The sequence below is a fragment of the Podarcis melisellensis genome (genome assembly GCF_964234715.1).
Source record: "Podarcis melisellensis genome assembly, chromosome: 2".
In the NCBI taxonomy this organism is placed as follows: domain Eukaryota; kingdom Metazoa; phylum Chordata; class Lepidosauria; order Squamata; family Lacertidae; genus Podarcis; species Podarcis melisellensis.
The window spans coordinates 119,479,328-119,499,653 of record NC_138529.1 but is presented as its reverse complement, the minus strand read 5'-3'; the positions used below and the strand labels follow the sequence as shown (position 1 = coordinate 119,499,653).

The 20,326-nt window shown below is 45.1% G+C and overlaps 1 protein-coding gene across 1 annotated transcript; it reads left to right on the top strand.

Annotated features, from left to right (window-relative positions):
• Positions 1 to 5,444: 5,444 nt before the first annotated feature.
• On the top strand, positions 5,445 to 19,835 carry LOC309365022 (major histocompatibility complex class I-related gene protein-like). Its single transcript, XM_081903125.1, has 7 exons — positions 5,445 to 5,573; positions 10,910 to 11,185; positions 12,650 to 12,925; positions 13,892 to 14,176; positions 14,986 to 15,072; positions 15,863 to 15,895; positions 18,353 to 19,835. The coding sequence occupies exons 1-7, from the start codon at positions 5,498 to 5,500 to the stop codon at positions 18,355 to 18,357; spliced, it is 1,038 nt and encodes a 345-aa protein (XP_081759251.1). The 5' UTR covers positions 5,445 to 5,497; the 3' UTR covers positions 18,358 to 19,835.
• Positions 19,836 to 20,326: the final 491 nt, after the last annotated feature.

Here is a 20,326-nt window from a genome sequence, read left to right as displayed (position 1 = left end):
ACTAACATATCTCCTCTCAGTTTTCTCTTTTCTGGGCTAAACATACCCAACTCCTTCACCTGTTCCTCATAAGGCTTGGTTTCCAGACCCTTGATCATCTTGGTTATCCTCCTCTGCACATGTTCCAGTATGTCAATATCCTTCTTAAATTTTGGTACACAGAACTGGAAACAGTGCTCCAGGTGAGGTCTGACCAAGGCTGAATAGAGTGGTGCTATTACTTCCTTTGACCTGGACACCAGAATATCATTTGACCTGGACACCAGAATACCAGAGAAGCGGACACGGAGCAATGGATCCAAACTACAAGAAAGAAGATTCCACCTAAACATTAGGAAGAACTTCCTGACAGTAAGAGCTGTTTGACAGTGGGATTTGCTGCCAAGGAGTGTGGTGGAGTCTCCTTCTTTGGAGGTCTTTAAGCAGAGGCTTGACAACCATATGTCAGGAGTGCTCTGATGGTGTTTCCTGCTTGGCAGGGGGTTGGACTCGATGGCCCTTGTGGTCTCTTCCAACTCTATGATTCTATGATTAGCCTCGGATAACATTAGTTGTTTTATTTATTTTTTTCCTGCTGCTACAGCATCACACTGTTGACTCATGTTAAGTTCGTGGTCTACTTTCAAACTTTCTCCAAAAGCATGCCCTTTCCTCAGCAGTCACCTACCTTCCTGAGCAGAGATGGTCCCTTCTGAGCAAGGAGAGCAGCTGGAACAACAAAAAGGGGCTTGCCTTCTTGAACCTCCTTGGCATATCCAGGGAGACAGCTATCGGTACATCTTGAGCGAGACACAGCCTAACCACAAAGATAAAGACCATCAAACACAAAGTATTGGAGGCATTTTTGCCAGTGGGAACAAGTCATAGGATAGGTAAAGGGTAAAGGGATCCCTGACCATTAGGTCCAGTCGTGACCGACTCTGGGGTTGCGGCGCTCATCTCGCTTTAGTGGCCGAGGGAGCCGGTGTACAGCTTCCGGGTCATATGGCCAGCATGACTAAGCCAATTCCAGCGAACCAGAGCAGCACATGGAAACGCCGTTTACCTTCCCGCTGGAGCAGTACCTATTTATCTACTTGTACTTTGATGTGCTTTCAAACTGCTAGGTTGGCAGGAGCTGGGACAGAGCAATGGGAGCTTACCCCGTCACAGGGATTTGAACCACTGACCTTCTGATCGGCAGGCCCTAGGCCCTAGAGCAAGTGTGGTGTAGTAGTTAAGAGCGGTAGACTCGTAATCTGATGAATTGGGTTCGGGTCTCCGCTCCTCCACATGCAGCTGCTGGGCGGCCTTGGGCTAGTCACACTTCTCTGAATCTCTCAGCTTCACTCACCTCACAGAGTGTTTGTTGTGGGGGAGGAAGGGAAAGGTGAATGTTAGCCGCTTTGAGACTCCTTCGGGTAGTGATAAAGTGGGATATCAAATCCAAATTCCTCCTCCTCCTCCTCCTCCTCTTCTTCTTCTTATGTGGTTTATCCCACAGTGCCACCCACATCCCTCATAGGATAGGTAAAGCACATTTAAAGCACTTGACATTCTGCCAAGAATTGGGAGCCACCCAGAGCAGCTGTGACAACCCAGTTGGGGGGCAGATAAATAAATTAGTAGTAGCAATAGCAGCAGCCATAGAGTTGGAAATAAACTGAGTGGATCCTTAGTGTTCGGCTCGTCTTTGCTGCCCAATGCCCTCAAGCCTCTCAAGAAAGGGAGTAAGACACCAGCCCAGCTCTCAAGAGGGCTGCAACTCAGAGCTTCTTGAAGCTAGAGTTTCTTCCTGAAGAGTCTGGGTTGTTTCTTTCAAGAGCTATGCCCAGCCACTTCTTATTGGGAACTCCTTGATTTGGGCAAGCAATCTCCCAGCCTTAGGCGAACACTGGCCTAGCGCCCTACCACAGACTGTGCGTACTTGGCAAACCATGAGTTAGCCAAATAAGGCCTGGGACTCAGCTACATTCATAAAGATAAAATGCTTTATACGTGTTATAGCACTGTGACACCAGATGGGATTGTGGAGTTCCATTTTTCACCAACGGGATTTCCCTGTTTGAATGAAGTTAACAATGCGTTCAACTGAATCGCTTCTTTGATGTGCCTAGATCCAGCCCTGGTATCAATTCTGGAAGACTGGTTTTCTGCCTTTGCGGGTTCAAAAGAGCAGGATCTTCTGCTTAGTGCTTACTCAGTCCATTCATCTGAGAGGCCTTGAGTTGTACTTGGATATTGTGAAATTATCAGAATCAAGAGCTAGTGTTCATCTCTTGCTGTCTGTGGACAAACGCCGGCTCCCTCGGCCAATAAAGCGAGATGAGCACCGCAACCCCAGAATCGTCCACGACTGGACCTAATGGTCAGGGGTACCTTTACCTTTTTACTATAACATTATATATCAATATAGCCAATGAGCATGAGCGTTTAGAGAGCCAATCAGGTGTCATCTTGTTTTGGCAATGATTCAGTCAGGTCACAGTAGGATTCAGCTATTGGACTGAGTTGAGAGGAGGACATTTGTCAGTGTGTTTTTTTGACTGCTATCAAGTTGGTTGGGTGTGGGTTTTTTGGTGTTCTTTCATTTAGTGAGCTTGTAAAACATAAATTTAGTGAGCTTGTAAAACCCACAGCAGGTGGCACTGTGGGTTAAACCACAGAGCCTAGGGCTTGCCGATCAGAAGGTTGGAGGTTCAAATCCCTGTGATGGGTGAGCTCCCGTTGATCGGTCCCTGCTCCTGCCAACCTAGCAGTTTGAAAGCACGTCAAAGTGCAAGTAGATAAATAGGTACCGCTCCAGCGGGAAGGTAAACGGCGTTTCCATGTGCTGCTCTGGTTCGCCAGAAGCAACTTAGTCATGGTGGCCACATGACCCGGAAGCTGTACGCCAGCTCCCTCGGCCAATAAAGCGAGATGAGCACCGCAGCCCCAGAGTCGTCCACGACTGGACCTAATGGTCAGGGGTCCCTTTACCTTTAAAACATAATAAAATTAAAGAAACGGTGCAAAGAGTTGAAAGCAATGTAAAATAGTAGGAACAAGGCTAGTTATGGAGAAATTAGAAGGAAGGTTCGGTGGAAACTTAACCAAAGGTGGCATTTCTAAATCATCTCTTGGCAAGTCCTTGCTAGAGGTTTATGCAGTGGTGCCTAGCAGTCCTATGCAGAACTGGGGATTCTGGATTGTGGGCGGATACCTCAGTTGGTTAGAGCTTGGTGCTGATAACGCCAAGGTTTCAGGTTCAGTCCCTGTGAGGGGCAGCTCCATATTCCTGCACTTCAGGGGGTTGGACTAAATGATCATGAGGGTCCCTTTCAACTCTACCATTCTATGATTCTATTACCGTAGTACCTGATGGCCAGTGGCAAAATATTTACAGGAGGAGGAGGAGAGAGAGAGAGAGAGAGAGAGAGAGAGAGAGAGAGAGAGAGAGAGAGAGAGAGAGAGAGAGAAGCTTTGGCTATCTAGACACTGTGTGGCATTTTGTTTGTTGACAGCTCTTTCTGGTTTACAGAAAGAAAACTGTATGAGCACAGAAATCTGCTTCTCTGGGGCAGTTTTATTGGGATTCAGTTGCAAACCCACCCACCCCCATCTCAGGCACTTTTTGAAAGAAAACTATACAGTGGTACCTCGGGTTAAGTATTTAATTCGTTCCAGAGGTCTGTTCTTAACCTGAAACCATTCTTAACCTGAGGTACCACTTTAGCTAATGGGGCCTCCCGATGCCGCCACCCCGCTGCTGCGTGATTTCTGTTCTCATCCTGAAGAAAAGTTCTTAACCCGAGGTATTAGCGGAGTCTGTAACCTGAAGCATCTGTAACCCGAGGTACCACTATATTCTAATCCAATTCTACTATTCTATTATTCTAATCCAAGGTTCGAGACAGAAGCAGGGTGGTTTCTCCATCAGGTTTATCCAAAACTGTTTCAACTCTGTCTTCACCCACCATCAACTCCCAATAGCTCCCTGTACCCAAAATGGTCATTGACCTCTCTTCTGTGTTAGAAATAAGCCATGTGACAGGTGCATTTTGCAACTGGTGTGGCCCCAAATGAGACCATGTAGAATTCTCTGGATGCTGGGTTGGTGACTGACATCTCCACCTGGCTGGCCCCTCCAGCTTTCTGACACAGGTAAGCAGAAGAGATTATTGCATTTATATCCCACCTTTTCCTACAAAAAGTACATGGCACAACCCCCCCCTTCAGTTAAAGAACCCTGAGAGGTTGGTTAGGAGGCTGTGACTCACCCAGTGAGCTTCATGACCCAGGGAGGATTTGAACCCGGATCCAAGACCTTTGGCTTGGAATCAACTTGATCCCCTCCCCCTCTTTCCTTCTTTTCCCTGGCTTTTTTCTGAGATGGAACCCCTATTTGGGGACTTCCCTGGCTTTTTTCTGGCCCACGTAGGACCAGTCTGAATAGTTGGCCTTAGTGAAGACTGGACGTTTTCATCCCCAAAAAAGTTTTTGATTTGAGTTCCTACTGAAATGAGGCTGCATTTTAATGTTGTTATTTTAATCTTGTTTTTAAGTTGTAGTTTAATTAATTGTTTTTATACCTGGTGTTAGCTGCTCTGAGCCCGGTCTTAGCTGGGGAGGGTGGGGTATAAATAAATTATTATTATTATTATTATTATTATTATTATTATTATCATCACCCCTGTGGGATTTGACATCTTTCCGCAGGGCCTGCAAGACAGAGCTGTTCCACCAGGCCTTTGGTCAGGGCGCAGCCTGACCCCCTCCTCTGGCAACCTGCACAGAATTTTGCTTGATGGTTGCCATTAATTTGATCTTAATTTGATTTTAATTAATTTTATAATGAATGTTTTTAGAATGTTGGACTATTTTGATTGTTGTTAGCCGCCCTGAGCCCAGCTTCGGCTGGGGAGGGCGGGATATAAATAAAATTTATTATTATTATTATTATTATTATTATTATTATTATTATTATTTCCCAGGTCCTAGGCTGACACTCTAACCACTACACCCCACTGCCTTCCTAGGGTCCTTCTGCTATGAGGCAGCTCTATAAATTCCGTAGGTAAATAAATATAGGCAAAGCAAGGATCATCTCTAGTCCTACCCCTTGCAATGCATCGATGACAGATGGCCGTCCAATTTCTCTTTAAAAGCTTCCTGGAAAGGAGAATCCATTTGGTGCAGGTGAACATATTATTATTATTATTATTACAGCGGGCGCACCAAAATCTTCTAAGTTCATAGGGCCTCTTAGGCTCTTAATACTGTCCTGAGAAGGGCTTTGGGTCTGATTCAGGAGCCAAGCTCCTGTTCTCACGCTCTTGCGCCTGGAAATCCAGACAGGAGCTCAGCGCAAAAAAACCTTTCCTTTCGTTTTCTGGCACTGCAACCCCTGCACGCGCTTTTCTGATTGGTAGAAATGTTCACACACACACACACCCTCCGCCAATCGTTGCTCTTGCCACGGATTCCAGCGGCCGCAACTCAGCGGGTTTCAGAGGAGGAGAGCAGAGGGCGAGGAAGGATGGAGTTGCGGCTGCCTCGGCGGTGCGTTCTCATCCTAGTGGCGACTGCTGACTTTTTGCTGCGCGGCTGCGCCGGTGAGTGACTTTGCGGGCTAAGCTGCCTCGCAATTGCGAGCGGGCAATTTACTGTGCGCGATGCATTTACTGGAGGCACAGAAAGGGCAGGCGGATTTGATCACCTTGTTCTGCATCCCCAACGCAAGTCTCCCTTCCCGATCAGTTGCTGCTGTTGCCAATGCGAGAAAAAAACTCCTTATCGTTCTGGAGCCCCATGCTCCCCACCCCACCCCACCCAAAAAGCTAGCCTTGCATGGGGGGAAACCTGGAGGCGTCTCTTTCTTTCGCTGAAGGTATTTGGGGAATTTGCCCGCTTCCAAATCTTCAGCTGATCAACTTTGTGTCATAGAATAATAGAATTGCAAAGTTGGAAGGGACCTCACGGGTCATCTAGTCCAACCCCCTCGATGCAGGAATGTGAGCTGAAGCATCCATGACAGATGGCCTTCCAACCCAGTGGCGTAGCGTGGGTTGTCAGCACCCGGGGCAAGGCAAGTAATTTGTGCCCCCTAACCCGTGGATTTGCGCCCCCTAACCCGTGGATTTGCGCCCCCTAACCCTAACCCCCAGATGTTGCGCCCGGTGCAGCCGGCCCCCCCTGCACCCCCCACGCTACGCCACTGTTCCAACTTCTGCTTAAATTTTAAGCCTTAAAAACCTCCAAGGAAGGAGAGCGAGTCCATTCCACTGTCTTTTAGATGCAAAAAAAAATAATTTAAAAAATATCCCTTGCGCTGCAAAGTCATGCATGCTGTCAGGAGAAGTATAGAAAAAGCACCAGCCTTAGGCTTTGCCATAGGAAAGGGAGAGTACACAACTTCTGACAAACAGGAGTTTCCCACCCCACAATACTTTTATCTCTGTAAACACAAACACACATTGCTCCACTCATCTGGTGTTGATTGTATTCTGGTCCTGGACTGAACATCCCTCTCTCTCTCACACACACACACACACAGAGAGAGACAGACAGACAGACACACAAACACTCACACACAAAACACCTTCGTCTCATCTGGCTGAGCTCTTGCCAAGGCATTTAAATATTTCATAGTAGTAGGAAATGAGCCCTGCCAGGCTTTTCAGTGTATGCAAAAATGTAATTGCCCAGGAGGATTTAAGTTTTGTGCTTCTCTTGAAACTGCCTCCGGGGGGGGGGGGTTCGCTTCTGCAGGTCCCTCTAGTAGTTGTGGGGCAATCTCTGTCTTTTTGGCTGAGCTCAGAATATGCCTTCAAACTGCAGTGTTTCCCAAACTTGGGTCTCCAGCTGTTTTTGGACTACAGCTCCCATCATCCCTAACTAGCAGGACCAGTTGTGTGTGTGTGTGTGTGAGAGAGAGAGAGAGAGAGAGAGAGAAAGAGAGAGAGAGAGAGAGGGAGGGAGGTGGGGAGGCAAGGAGGTCCATCATAATAGACTCTGTGGTCATTGTTAACCGCTCCTTAGAAGCTTGTGGTTCTGCAAAAGTATATAAAACAGGACTCCTTCCCCTTGAAACTTCACCTCTGCTTTGTACAGTCGTACCAGTGTGGCCAGTGTGGTCAGTGTGGTGTAGTGGTTAAGAGTGGTAGTCTTGTAATCTGGGGAACCGGGTTCGCGTCTCCGCTCCTCCACATGCAGCTGCTGGGTGACCTTGGGCCAGTCACACTTCTCTGAAGTCTCTCAGCCCCACTCACCTCACAGAGTGTTTGTTGTGGGGAAGGAGGGGAAAGGAGAATGTTAGCCGCTCCTTAAGGGGAGTGAAAGGCAGGATATCAAGTCCAAACTCTTCTTCCTTCTTCTTCTACCTCAAGTTACAAACGCCTCAGGTTACAAACACTTCAGGTTACAAACTCTGCCAACCTGGAAGAGTTACCTCGAGCTGAGAACTTTGCCCCAGGATGAGAACGGAAATCGTGTGCCGGCAGCACAGCGGCAGCAAGAGGCCCCATTAGCGAAAGCACGCCTCTAGTTAAGAACAGTTTCAGGTTAAGAACAGACCTCCAGAACGAATTAAGTTCGTATAGCATCTTTCCTGATGAAGAACATATTTTTATTTGTTAAAGGGGTTGCCCAGCTTTGGAACTGAATTATTAAGATTTAATTTAACATTTATGAAGCAAACTACCTTGGAAGTTGCTGGACTCTCCTCTGTTGGAAGTTTTTAAGCAGAGATTGGATGGCTGTCTGTTAAGGATTCTTTAGCTGTGATTCCTACAATCTCTCCCCCCCCTCCCCAATTCCTTGGGTGTCCTTTCCGACAATGGTACGATTCTGTAATCTGATGGCTGTGGGTTTTAGCTTCCATTTGGGCTCTTTTCAGTTTTTACATAACTGTGCCAGTGCTGACCTTTGATTTTCCTTGCGACTGGGGGTGTGTTGATGCATAAATAACCACACATTTAAGACAGGAGAAAGATGAAGTAGGAGCAGCTCTTCTCTTTTCCTTCCTGCATGTTCCCCCCGCCACACACCACAAACAGCAACAGAGGCAGAGGTACTGCTGTTGAGGGGGGTTGGGGAAGTTTCAGGGGCTTCTCAGCCTGGGGTGGTGGTGGAAAATCCCCCCCTTGCTCTTTTTCAGCTTCTGCTTCAGGTAGAGGGGAGGGGAGGGGAAGCTGCTGCATACTGCGTCCACCACCTTGCAACACCTGCAGCTTCTGGGAGGCTGCTTTCCTCTCAAAATAAAAGTGGCAGATGTTCCGCAGGCTGGCTGAGCCTAACTGCAGTTTGACCCTGAAAGGAAGCTGAATGGGAGTGGGGCCATGACATAACAAGCCGCAGAAGCTCCCCAGGTGCGTGCAGTTCACAGCCAAATCTCCTGCGGTTTCCCCCCAGCCACTTGGGGTAAAATCCACCCCACATAGTGCACTTTTCATTGCAGAATTTACACAGATGTAGACCTACAACTATGTTCCTCTATCAACTGCACAATAGTAGATGGCGCCCCCAAATTTCTCTCACTTGTCATTTACAGTTGTTTTATTCAGTACAGTGGTACCTCGGGTTACAGATGCTTCAGGTTACAGACGTTTCAGGTTGCAGACTCCGCTAACCCAGAAATAGTACCTCGGGTTAAGAACTTTGCTTCAGGATGAAAACAGAAATTGTGCTCCGGCGGCATGGCGGCAGCAGGAGGCCTCATTAGCTAAAGTGGTGCTTCAGGTTAAGAACAGACCTCCAGAACGAATTAAGTTCTTAACCCAAGGTACCACTGTATAGTTTTCTTTCAAAATGTGCCTGAGATGGGGGTGGGTGGGTTTGCAACTGAATCCTAATAAAACTGCCCCAGAGAAACAGATTTCTGTGCTCATACAGTTTTCTTTCTGTAAACCAGAAAGAGCTGTCAACAAACAAAATGCCACACAGTTTCTATATAGCCAAAGCTTCTCTCTCTCTCTCTCTCTCTCTCTCTCTCTCTCTCTCTCTCTCTCTCTCTCTCTCTCTCTCTCTCCTACTGCTGTAAATATTTATGCCACTGGCCAGCAGTGAAGCAGGTCGATCAGGTGCCTGGGGTGGCATGTGTGCCCTGTGCCCAGGGGTGGAGCTGTTAGGGTATAGTTCCATTCCAGCTTTAGAACAGATGTGTGTATTGTTGTATGTCACATGTCTGTTTACATTCCAGCACAGTCTGCTGGGAACTTCCGTTGTATATTGCTTTTGCTTTACTGCTGTTTGCTTGGACACGAAGGGAAGCAGACATGTTTTTTCCTGAACTATGCTGAATAAACGCCTGTAAAAATGCTTACACATGTCTCCGCCCGCCACTTCCGTTGTGAGAAGTTATTCACTCTGCTGATAAGAGCGTGCTCAGCTTCTGAGGCTTGAGTCGCTGATTGATGCTGGAGCCAGCTGGGGGCCTGCCAAATGGTCCCTTCTCCCCAGATGCATCCCAACAGGGGCAGCCTCCCGTGGGAGAGGGTCAAGCCAGGGCAGGATGCTCCAAGGAGTGTGTCTGCCTCCTCCCACTCAGCCCCCCTACAGCTGAGAGGAAGGTGGTGGGCGGACCATTTGGGGCAGCATGGAGCCTTTGGGTGCCCAAAGCCATAATAATAATAATAATAATAATAATAATAATAATAATAATAATAATAATTTATTATTTATACCCCGCCCATCTGGCTGGGCCTCCCCAGCCACTCTGGGCGGCTTCCATAAAAACCAAAAATACAGTAAAATCACACGTTAAAAACCTCCTTGAACAGGGCTGCCTTAAGATGTCTTCTGAATGTCAGGTAGTTGTTTATCGCTTTGACATCTGCTGGAAAGGCGTTCCACAGGGTGGGCGCCACTACCGAGAAGGCCCTCTGCCTGGTTCCCTGTAGCTTTGCTTCTCACAATGAAGGAACCGCCAGAAGGCCCTCGGCGCTGGACCTCACGTCCAGGCAGAATGATGGGGGTGGAGACGCTCCTTCAGGTATACTGGACCGAGGCCGTTTAGGGCTTTAAAGGTCAGCACCAACACTTTGAATTGTGCTCGGAAACATACTCGGGAGCCAATGTAGGTCTTTCAAGACGGGTGTTATATGGTCTCGGCGGCCGCTCCCAGTCACCAGTCTAGCTGCCGCATTCTGGATTAGTTGTAGTTTCCGAGTCACCTTCAAAGGTAGCTCCACGTAGAGTGCATTGCAGTAGTCCAAGCGGGAGATAACCAGAGCATGCACCACTCTGGTGAGACAGTCCGCAGGCAGATAGGGTCTCAGCCTACGTACCAGATGGAGCTGGTAAACAGCTGCCCTGGACACAGATTTGACCTGTGCCTCCATGGACAGCTGTGAGTCCAAAATGACTCCCAGGCTGCGCACCTGGTCCTTCAGGGGCACAGTTACTCCATTGAGGACCAGGGAATCCTCCACACCTGCCTGCCTCCTGTCTCCCCAAAACAGTACTTCTGTCTTGTCAGGATTCAACCTCAATCTGTTAGCCGCCATCCATCCTCCAACCGCCTCCAGACACTCACAATGTCACTCCCAGGAGAGATGTGTGGCTTGGGTGCACTGGAAGTCCCACAGGGAGTGCCCCCCGGCATTTTGTCCCCCCCCCCTCAGTGGGGGGCAGCCTGCTCCCACAGCACCCCCTTCCTCCGTCCCTGACACTGGCAGAAGTAAACCCATCCTGTTTTGCTACTACAGACAGAATGGGAAACTGTCACCCCCACCAAGGCCTTACTTGCTGGGGTTGTGTGGCTGGGCTCTGGCTTCTGGGCTCTGGCAAGATCTCACGAGAGCCCTCAAGATTTTGCGGGGCTTTCTTGAGATCTTGCTGGAACCTGGAAACCACTGCCACCACTTCTCCTCACTTCTCCGGGGTGGTGGTGGAGCTCATGGTCGTGTCCCTCGCAGATCGCTTGAACTCTGCCCCTCTCTCTCCTCTCCAGGCTCCTCCTTCCACAAGTTCCAGCTTATCTACATATCTGTGTCAGAGCCTGATCAGAGAATGCCCAAGTTCACTGCTTTGGGGTATGCAGATGACCAGCTCGTCACTCGTTTTGATAGCAACACAGAAGAGGGGGTGCCTCAAGTCTCCTGGGCTAAAAAGCTGAAGGAGGATATTCACGAATACTGGGACAGGTACACCAAGGTCTTGGAGGACAGTGAGCGGTGGTTTGAAAATTATCACAGTATCATAAGTCAGTACTACAACCACAGCAAGGGTGAGTGTATGTAAGAAAGGGCCGAATCTGTTGATTTCAAGCTCCCTCCATTTCTTATTTTTCCAATCTTAAATTCAGTTCTCGTTTCTACATCAGTTTGCATTTAAAAAGGAAGTCCTCATTAACATTTTAGTGTGAATTTTTCCTAATACATCAACATCTGGGGAGGTAGGCAAGGTAAACAATCCAGCTATATTGGATAATATGCATAACTACCACCAGAGAACACATCTACCTTTCCTGGTAGATCTTGTGACTGAAGGTCACTTGGCCTATATAGGATGCAGGCAAAGCCTGTATAAGGGGCATAATTATTTTTTTAAAGTGATTTTAAAAAAGAATATTTCAACAAGGGACTCTTCTAAGAAATAAGGTTAGCACTTTGGAATGACTACATAAGCAAAATAGAGATTCACAAATATATGACCAATAAGAGGGTACTAGACAACAGCTTGAGCTAATGCAATTTCAGACGTTGGAGATATCTTTATTCTTTCTTAGATAAAAATATTCTGAATTTGGTAACAAACCATCTAAAGTCTTAGCAAAATTTCTAAGCAAAGAGAAAAAGAAAACAATTTCATCAATTGTCTATAAAAATGTAGCAGCAGGCATGACAAAGGCAACAGTAAAACAATTTAAGATATCTTATGATTAATAATATAAATCAGATAACCCTGCAATACAGAACATTGAAAAGTTTTTTTTCAAAAAAAGAATCCCAAAGGTGACAAAATCTGACTTTAAATTAAATTAGAAGATATTGGATCAGTGATTAAAAAATCTTTTTTAAAAATTGTGAATCAATGGATACAGGTGGTCTTCATGACATAGAAAAACCCTTATTGCAAATAATAACAGTAGTCACGTGCATTTACAGATTGATTTCTTCCATGATTTAAGCAAAGGGTGAATGATATCATTGTAAAATATATAAATTTAGATCAAGCAGGTTGAAAGGTAGGAAACTTGCAACAAGTATTAGAAGACTGAGAACACATAGGAGCAAACAACCACATGCTTTTCTGTTTCTACGGAAAAAGCATTTGATAAAGTAGAATTGATTTAGTTGCTTAAAGCAGTGTTCCCCAACCTTGCCTTGGGCCTCCAGCTGTTTTTGGACTACAACTCCCATCATCCCTCGCTAGCAAGACCAGTGGTCAAGGATGATGGGAATTGTAGTCCAAAAACAGCTGGAGGCCCAAGGTTGGGAAACACTGGCTTAAAGTATTAGAATATTTCAATTTGGGTGTGGAATTTATCAACTGGGTCTGACTTTTGTATCAATACCCAGAAGCACAAATAGTGATGAATGGAGCACTGGCAGAGAGATTCAATCTATCTAGAAGAACCAAATAGGGCTTGAGATCTGATGGTGAAAAGTGGTTGTTGTTGTTTTTGAGAGGGTGGTCTGCACATGTTCTAATGCCCCCATTGTGATCTCATCATGGGTGTCTTCTTCAGGTTTTCACACATGGCAGATGATGGTTGGCTCTGAGGTGAGTCCACATGGGAGCAATGAAGCATATTGGACGTTTGGCTATGATGGGAGGGACTTTCTCAGCCTTGACAAGGAGACTGATGCCTGGATTGCAGCAGATGCGGTGGCCCAAGTGATTGAGAGGATGTGGGAGGCTGACAGTTCCATGATCCCACGTTTCAAGTTCTTAGTGGAGGTGGTTTTCATTGAATGGCTGCAGAAATATGAAGCCTACGCAAAGGAGGATCTGCTGCGGAAAGGTGAGGGGGGCAACAGAGGTGGGGAAGATGGCATATTTCATTTAGTTAATTGGTTAGATATTTATAAAACTATTTCTACACTGCTTTGTCACAACAAATATATCCAAGCAGTTTACAGTAATTACGGTAAACTAAAAAACCATGCAATAAAACCTTTAAACAGTCAAAACCAGACATCAGTTAACTATCGCAGATGGTTATAGTCTTAATTGCCTGCATAAGCTATGTGGCATAGAAATGTTTTCAGTAAGCATTAAAAAAATGGGACTTGAAGGTGCTTGCCAAATTTCTATTGGCAGTGTGTTCCAAAGGACTGGACTGATGACACTAAAGTCTTGGTTTCTTGGGTCAGCAATCTTTTTCACTTGTCCTGAAAGACCTACATGGGCTCCCAGTACATTTTCGAGCACAATTCAAAGTGTTGCTGCTGACGTTTAAAGCCCTAAACTACCTAGGCCCAGTATACCTGAAGGAGCGTCTCCACCCCATTGTTCAGCCCGGACACTGAGGTCCAGCTCTGAGGGCCTCCTGGCGGTTCCCTCACTGCGAGAAGTGAGCTTACAGGGAGCCAGGCAGAGGACCTTCTCGGTAGTGGTGCCCTCCCTGTGGTACACCCTCCCGACAGATGTCAGGGAAATAAACAACTATCTGTTTAGATAGTTCTGCATTGGGAATTTTTTTATGTCTGATAAATTTAGATTCAACCAAATTCCTTGGGGAAGTTGCTTTTGGACAATGCTGTATTCCTGTCATCCTAGGAATAATCAGAGGTTGTGAGTGCCAACGAGGCACTTAAGTGTTTATCGCAAGGAAGCTACTTTGTACAATAGCTCCTATGGAAATGTGTCTCTTGGGGGTGCTGTAGGCCTGAGATCGTAAATCTCTGGGGTGGGGCATAGTTCAGTGTTCCTCCTGCCAGCCACTGGAGAGCCTCATGTGTTAACTAAAGTGCTGCCATTTTTGCAGAACCCCCAGTAGTCAAGGTAACTAGGAAGCCAAACAATGATGGCATGGAAACTCTCATCTGCCGGGTCCATGGCTTCTATCCCAAGGAGATCAACTCTACCTGGAGAAAAGATGGGGAAGCTTCTGGGCAGGATACAGTTCATGGGGGCATTCTCCCCAACTCAGATGGAACCTACTACAACTGGCTCAGCATTAAGATCAACCCCAAAGACAGGAACCACTATTGGTGCCATGTGGAGCATATTGGCCTACAGAAGCCTATGGATGTGCCCTCAGAAGAACCTGGTGAGAGATTGCGGGGAGACGAATGGGATGGAAGTATGCCCAATCTGCTATGAACTCAAATTTAGATATTCTAAATAATAATACTTTTATTATTTATATCCTGCCCATCTGGCCAAGTTTCTCCAGCCACTCTGGGTGGCTTCCAGCACATATTAAAGCATAATAATACGTCAAACATCAAAAATGTCACAATACAGGACTGCCTTCAGATGTCTTTAAAATTTGTATAGTTCTTTATCTCCTTGACATCTGATAGGAGGGCATTCCATGTACAGAGTGCCATTACCAAGAAGACCCTTTGCCTGGCTCCCTGTAACTTCACTTCTCGTAGTGAGGGAACCTCCAGAAGGTACTCAGAGCTGGACCTCAGTGTCTGGGCTGAGCGATGGTGGTGCTGTTCCTTCAATAATACAGTACTGGCAAAAGTTGGCTGCCATCTTTCCCCTGGTAGGCTTGAGTGGTTGCGATGTCCTGGAATGTTCACAAATATTTTATGTATATTGAAGAATATTGAAGGTGAACGTGTCAGCCAGATGTTGATGAGTAAAATCTTATTAAGGCATCCTTCTGTAGGGAGAGAATGACCTTTCACTCCAGTTTTGCAAGGACTCTTGCAAAGCTGGGCAGGTGATGAGGGGTGGGATTGGCCACTCTTCACTATTCACCCTTTGTACCATTGAACCTCTCTGAATTTCATGAGCTCCTAAGTCCTGTGGCCATCTTTGGTTTCCTCCCATGAAAAGCAAAGACTCTTCTTGGTTTCCCTTCAATTATTCTCCTCTTCCTCCCCTCCCACCATTCAACTTTAGGCTCCCACGTGGGGATCATTATTGGCTGCATCCTGGGTGGAATCTTCTTCCTGGTGGCTGTGAGTGTTGGGATCTATGTGCACATCAGTAAGTATATTTGTGGTCACATTTGCTACTAGGTTGCGGTCAGGCATTCTGTGGGCTAAAGTGATTCCCTTTCCTACTGATACTCTCCATTCTGAGAAGGATGTATCAGTTTGGTTTACAGTTTGGGGGAGCAGTTTTGCTGCTCTCCTCTGCTGGCCCTCCCCTGCTTATCTCCCCCACCACTGATGCATTAGTTTAAAGGTTTGTAACTCTTAGCATATATGTGTATTTGTCACGGGTTTTGTCTCTCACTAAAACAGTAAGACAGCTGGTCAGAGAAGAGTGTGTGTGAGAGAGAGAGGGGGGGTAAGTGCCATGGATCTGGGCCCATAACCCTGTTTTTGGCATGTGACCAAGGAAATGGGGGCAATTGGCCGACCCCCAGCTGGCTCCAGCCCACCGGCCAGTGTGCCAGGCAATCTCCAGTCCCTGGTGCAGCATCAGCGACCCGAGCTTCAGAAGCTAGGGCACGCTACTCAGCAGAGTAAATGCTACGCAGCAGAGGTGGCAGGAGAAGTTGTGTGAGCAGATTTACAAAGCAGTTTATTCAGCGTGCATCAGGACAAAAAGGAAAAACATGTCTGCTCCCCTTCGTGTCCAAGCAAACAGCATAAGCAAAAGCTATACACAAACGGAAGTTCCCAGCAAGCTGTGCTGGAAGGTAAACAGACACGTGACATACAACAATTCCACACATCTGTTCTTAAGGTGGAACGGAATATCCCAGCACCCCCATCCTTGCTCACCCAGCCAAAGACACTAACCTCCTTCTCCTTTCCTTCTTTTGCAGCTAAGAAACAAGGGTCTGGCAGCTCCAGTGGGGGTAAGTGTGTGGGGATAAGTGGGAGCAAGTGTGTGAGGAAGAGCAATTCTGTCTTTCACTAAGGCTGCACCAGTGAAATTATCTTTGCAAATAAACTGCACCTGCAAAACCCTTTTAAGGGTTCTGTTTAAGGGACGCAGGTGGCGCTGTGGGTTAAACAACAGAGCCTAGGACTTGCCAATCAAAAGGTTGGAGGTTTGAATCCCCGCGACGGGGTGATCTCCCATTGCTCGGTCCCTGCTCCTGCCAACCTAGCAGTTTGAAAGCACGTTAAAGTGCAAGCAGATAAACAGGTACCGCTCCGGCGGGAAGGTAAACGGCGTTTCCGTGTGCTGCTCTGGTTCACCAGAAGCGGCTTAGTCATGCTGGCCACATGACCTGGAAGCTGTACGCTGGCTCCCTTGGCCAATAAAGCGAGATGAGCGCCGCAACCCCAGAGTCAGCCACAACTGGACCTAATGGTCATGTGTCCCTTTACCTTTACCTTTACTCACATATTAATAATCTGCACTTTAAAACATTTCAAGAGAACAAAACAAGCCGACGTATCCATAGAAAACATCACTGGATGGTGATTGGTTAGAAAGAGAAAATTCAGGTTAACAAAGGCCTGTCTTAAAAGGCATAGATTTTAAGAGACTTCTGAAAGAAGATGGGGATGGTGCCTTTATGGGCATTCTTACTTTTATTTTGTTTATTAAGGTTATTATGTCGCTTCTTTTGCAAAAGTAACTCAGAGTGACTTTAAACAATTAGGAACAGGGCAGTGTCCTAGTTACAGTTAACTGAAGCTCTTGGGCGAGTACAGAAGTTTCAGTTTGGGGAAGGGAAAGTTTTGGAACTAAGGCTGACCCAAAGCGGTTTAAAAACAGGAACTCAGAACCCAGTGGGATAGAAGAATGTCAGCATATTCGATCCTCGGCCCTCACTACTTCTTCCTGCTGGGTTGTGGTTTTGGTGGTGCTGCCGCAGCTTTCAGACAGCGAATGAATGGAGCACTTCCCAGAGTTTGATGAGGTGCTATGCCACAACTACATGTTTCCTCAATCAAATTCACACAAACACACACCCCGCACGTGACGGACCTTGGGGGCTCAAATTTCAGTAGCTCCCTGTGCAACATCAAAATTTGGCACCCTCCACCTTGCACCTTCCATTCTACATCATAGTTGTGGTGCCCCCGAGACTCTGCAACTATGATGTACCAGGGGGCGTGCTCCCCTAAATCTGCCTCTGCCCCCCACCATTTTGAAACCAAATGACCTAGGCACATAGAACCACAGATTCATAGAATATGAGTAGGAAGTCTCCCCTTGAGTCTGGTCTATGCAAGGACTTAATGAGCCAATCTTAAAAGATTGTGTATTAATTTAAAAAAAAAGTTTTACATCAGAAAAATATGGCACTTGTTACAAGAAGCAGCCACATCTATCCCCCCCCCCCATCCTGTCCCCACAGTGGCCAACCGGGTGTCTCAATGGGGAGCCCTCAAAGCGGGACCACATTGCAGATTCTGTAGGATTCTCTGTCATTTGAGGATTAGGTTGGAGGTCTCCTCCCTCCCCACCTCTCTCTGCCAAGAGAAATCTTTTGGTTTCATCTGTTTGGCTCCATGCACAGCAGACGCTCCCTGGTTGTTGTTTTTTTGGGGGGGTTGGTGTGTGTTTTTTAAATTAAAATTTTATTATAAATTTTATTGAGTACAAAAAAAAGAATATGGAATAAGTAAAGAAATTAAGAAACAACTATCATATACACATAAACATAATTATTTATACATCTAAAAGCAATATTCAGAAAGAAAAGGAGGGAAGAAAAAAAAGTAGAAGAAAAAAGAAAAGTAAAAAATGGAATTTCAGAAAATAGAAAAGTGTTCACCATAAACAACAATTTCAGATCTATACTTACATACAATTATATATTTCCATTTTGCAGGATGTTCCCTGTTTTCTCTCTCTCTCTCTCTCTCTCTCTCTCTCTCTCTCTCTCTCTCTCTCTCTCTCTCTCTCTCTCTTCCTTTTTTTTTTTTTGATGAAAAATTCTTTATTGAAATTCATTAATGTCATTACAGATTTAACTTCACACATACAGACAATATATAGATATATATTCTTACATTAGTTTAACTTAGAATGTTAATTTGACCTTCTAATTCCACTTTGATATCAGCTAAGCTAAAATCATATAATGGTACATAAAATAAAATAAAACAACAACAAACTCAAGTAAAATAAATATAGACTTCCCTTCATTTCCCAATATAGCTGCCATTTGTGATTTTGAATGTACTTATAATTATTACCTTACATTCAATATACTTTCTAATACTTTCCTAGCGTACCGATTTTCCTTTATTTCTTGATATTTTATGTACACAAGGGTCATTCAAACTCTACCATAGATGATATGTCGCTGTTATTTTTTTTGCAAGTATCTGTTTTATCTCTCTCTTTGCAGTATGACCAACCATGGGGACCCAATTCTGGGACAACAAGAGAGAGGGAGAATGAGCACATCCATGCTCTGAACCCAATTTTGTCCTCTGGGGAGTCCTTCAGCTTGGCTGGAACCAAGATATACTTTGGATCTTTGTCTTTCACTCTTTTTTAATGTCACAGGCCTTGGCTTGAGATAGCTTGAAGTGCTTCCAGATAGCCCTGAGACATACACCTGGAGGAAAATTCTAAGACTCACACCAGGGGGGGAAACTCTTAGTCGATGTGGGGTTGTTGTTTTTTGGTATTAACAGTGTAATCAGAAGAATGTTAGAAGCGGCTGCGGGATCAGGCCAAACTAGAAGCCGACAGGCCAAACTAGAAGCACAACAGCAGTCTCCCCTTCTCTGATGCCCAGTAGCTGGTCTTCAGAGGAAGATGTTTTCGATAATGGAGTGATGACATAGACATTATGGCTAGTGGCTACTGATAGCCTTATCAGTAGGGAAATTTTCTGAACTCCTTTTAAAGTTATTCTTCATCTCTTTACCTTGGCCTCTAACAGTTAAGCTGTTCTGTTTTCTGAGACCCGCCACTTTTGCTTGTTTTGTGCTGTTCTGTTTCATTTGGAATAGTTTGGCCTGTTTAATAATTGTAATAGAGTCACCTGTTTTTATAATGGTATATTGCATTGTGGTTTATTAACAAAGAATATTTATAATTTTCAGATTTATACATTTTTTTAATTTTACAATCATTTTAACATTTTAAGACTTGACTTCCTTCTCCCTTAAATTTATTTTTTAATATCTTCTGCATCTCCAAATTCATTTAATTTGCTCATTTATTTATCTACTTTAAATATATACTCGTATGAAACTGCAGGTTATTACAATAATCCTCCCAATGTTTTGATCTGCTTGCAATTTATCTGTAAATATTCAATAAACCATTTCCATTTTTAAAAAATAAAAAGCTTGTTCTCTTGATTTCTTATTCTTCCAGCAAGTTTTGCCATTTCTGCATATTCCATAAGTTTTTGTATCCATTCTTCCTTTGCTAGGACTTCTGCTTCTTTCCATTTTGGGGCAAGTAGCATTCTTGCTGCTGTAGCAGCATACATGAATAAATTTCTCTACAATTTAGGTAGTTCTGTCCCTATAAATCTCAAAAGAAAAGCTTCTGGTGTTTGTTTTTTTACAAATTGTTATGTACTGAAGTTCTCACCCTGGGGCAGCAGGGGAATACTGTAGATAGTTATGAAAATGAAGGATCGAAAGTGACATTCAGTGATTGGATAGTTTGTATGCAAATGAAGGATCGAAAGTGACGTTCAGTGCTTGGATAGTTTTAGAAAGTTGCTACAGTTACGTTGTTCTGGAGCTCTATATAAGCAGGCTGACTGAACCCTTCAGTTCAGTTCTGTTCTGGCCTCTGAATAAACAAGAGCTGTTTGAAGAATCGCTGTGTTGTCTGATATGTTCGCCCACAACTTAACACAAATGTTATTTTAAACATCCTTTTCAATTCATTATATATCATTTCCTGGTATATTGCAGTGTTGTTAGCTGCCAGAAAGCTGGATAGTAAGCAAACAAACACGGGAAGCCCACAAGCGGGAACTTAATCTGGTCGTGTTCTTTCCCCACTTCAGATTGCCAGCAACTGGCAGTGCCTTAGCACTTAACACTCAGATCATAAAGTTATTGTAATGGAATGGAAGAGTAAAGACCCAACAGCACGGAAGTGGAGAATAAATGACAGTTAGATAATACAGAAATATTAGAAAGAACTAAAAAATATCTAAATACATACTTTGAATTAAATCTAAATAAAGGTACAGATATTAATGTAGTCTGGGATGCAAGTAAAATAGCCAAACTAACAACGAAAATTCGACATCAGGGAGATGAAACATATCAAAAAGAATGGGGGAAATTTATGTTTTATATATAGAGAAGATGATGTGAAATAGGGAAAGCAGTAGAACTGAAAT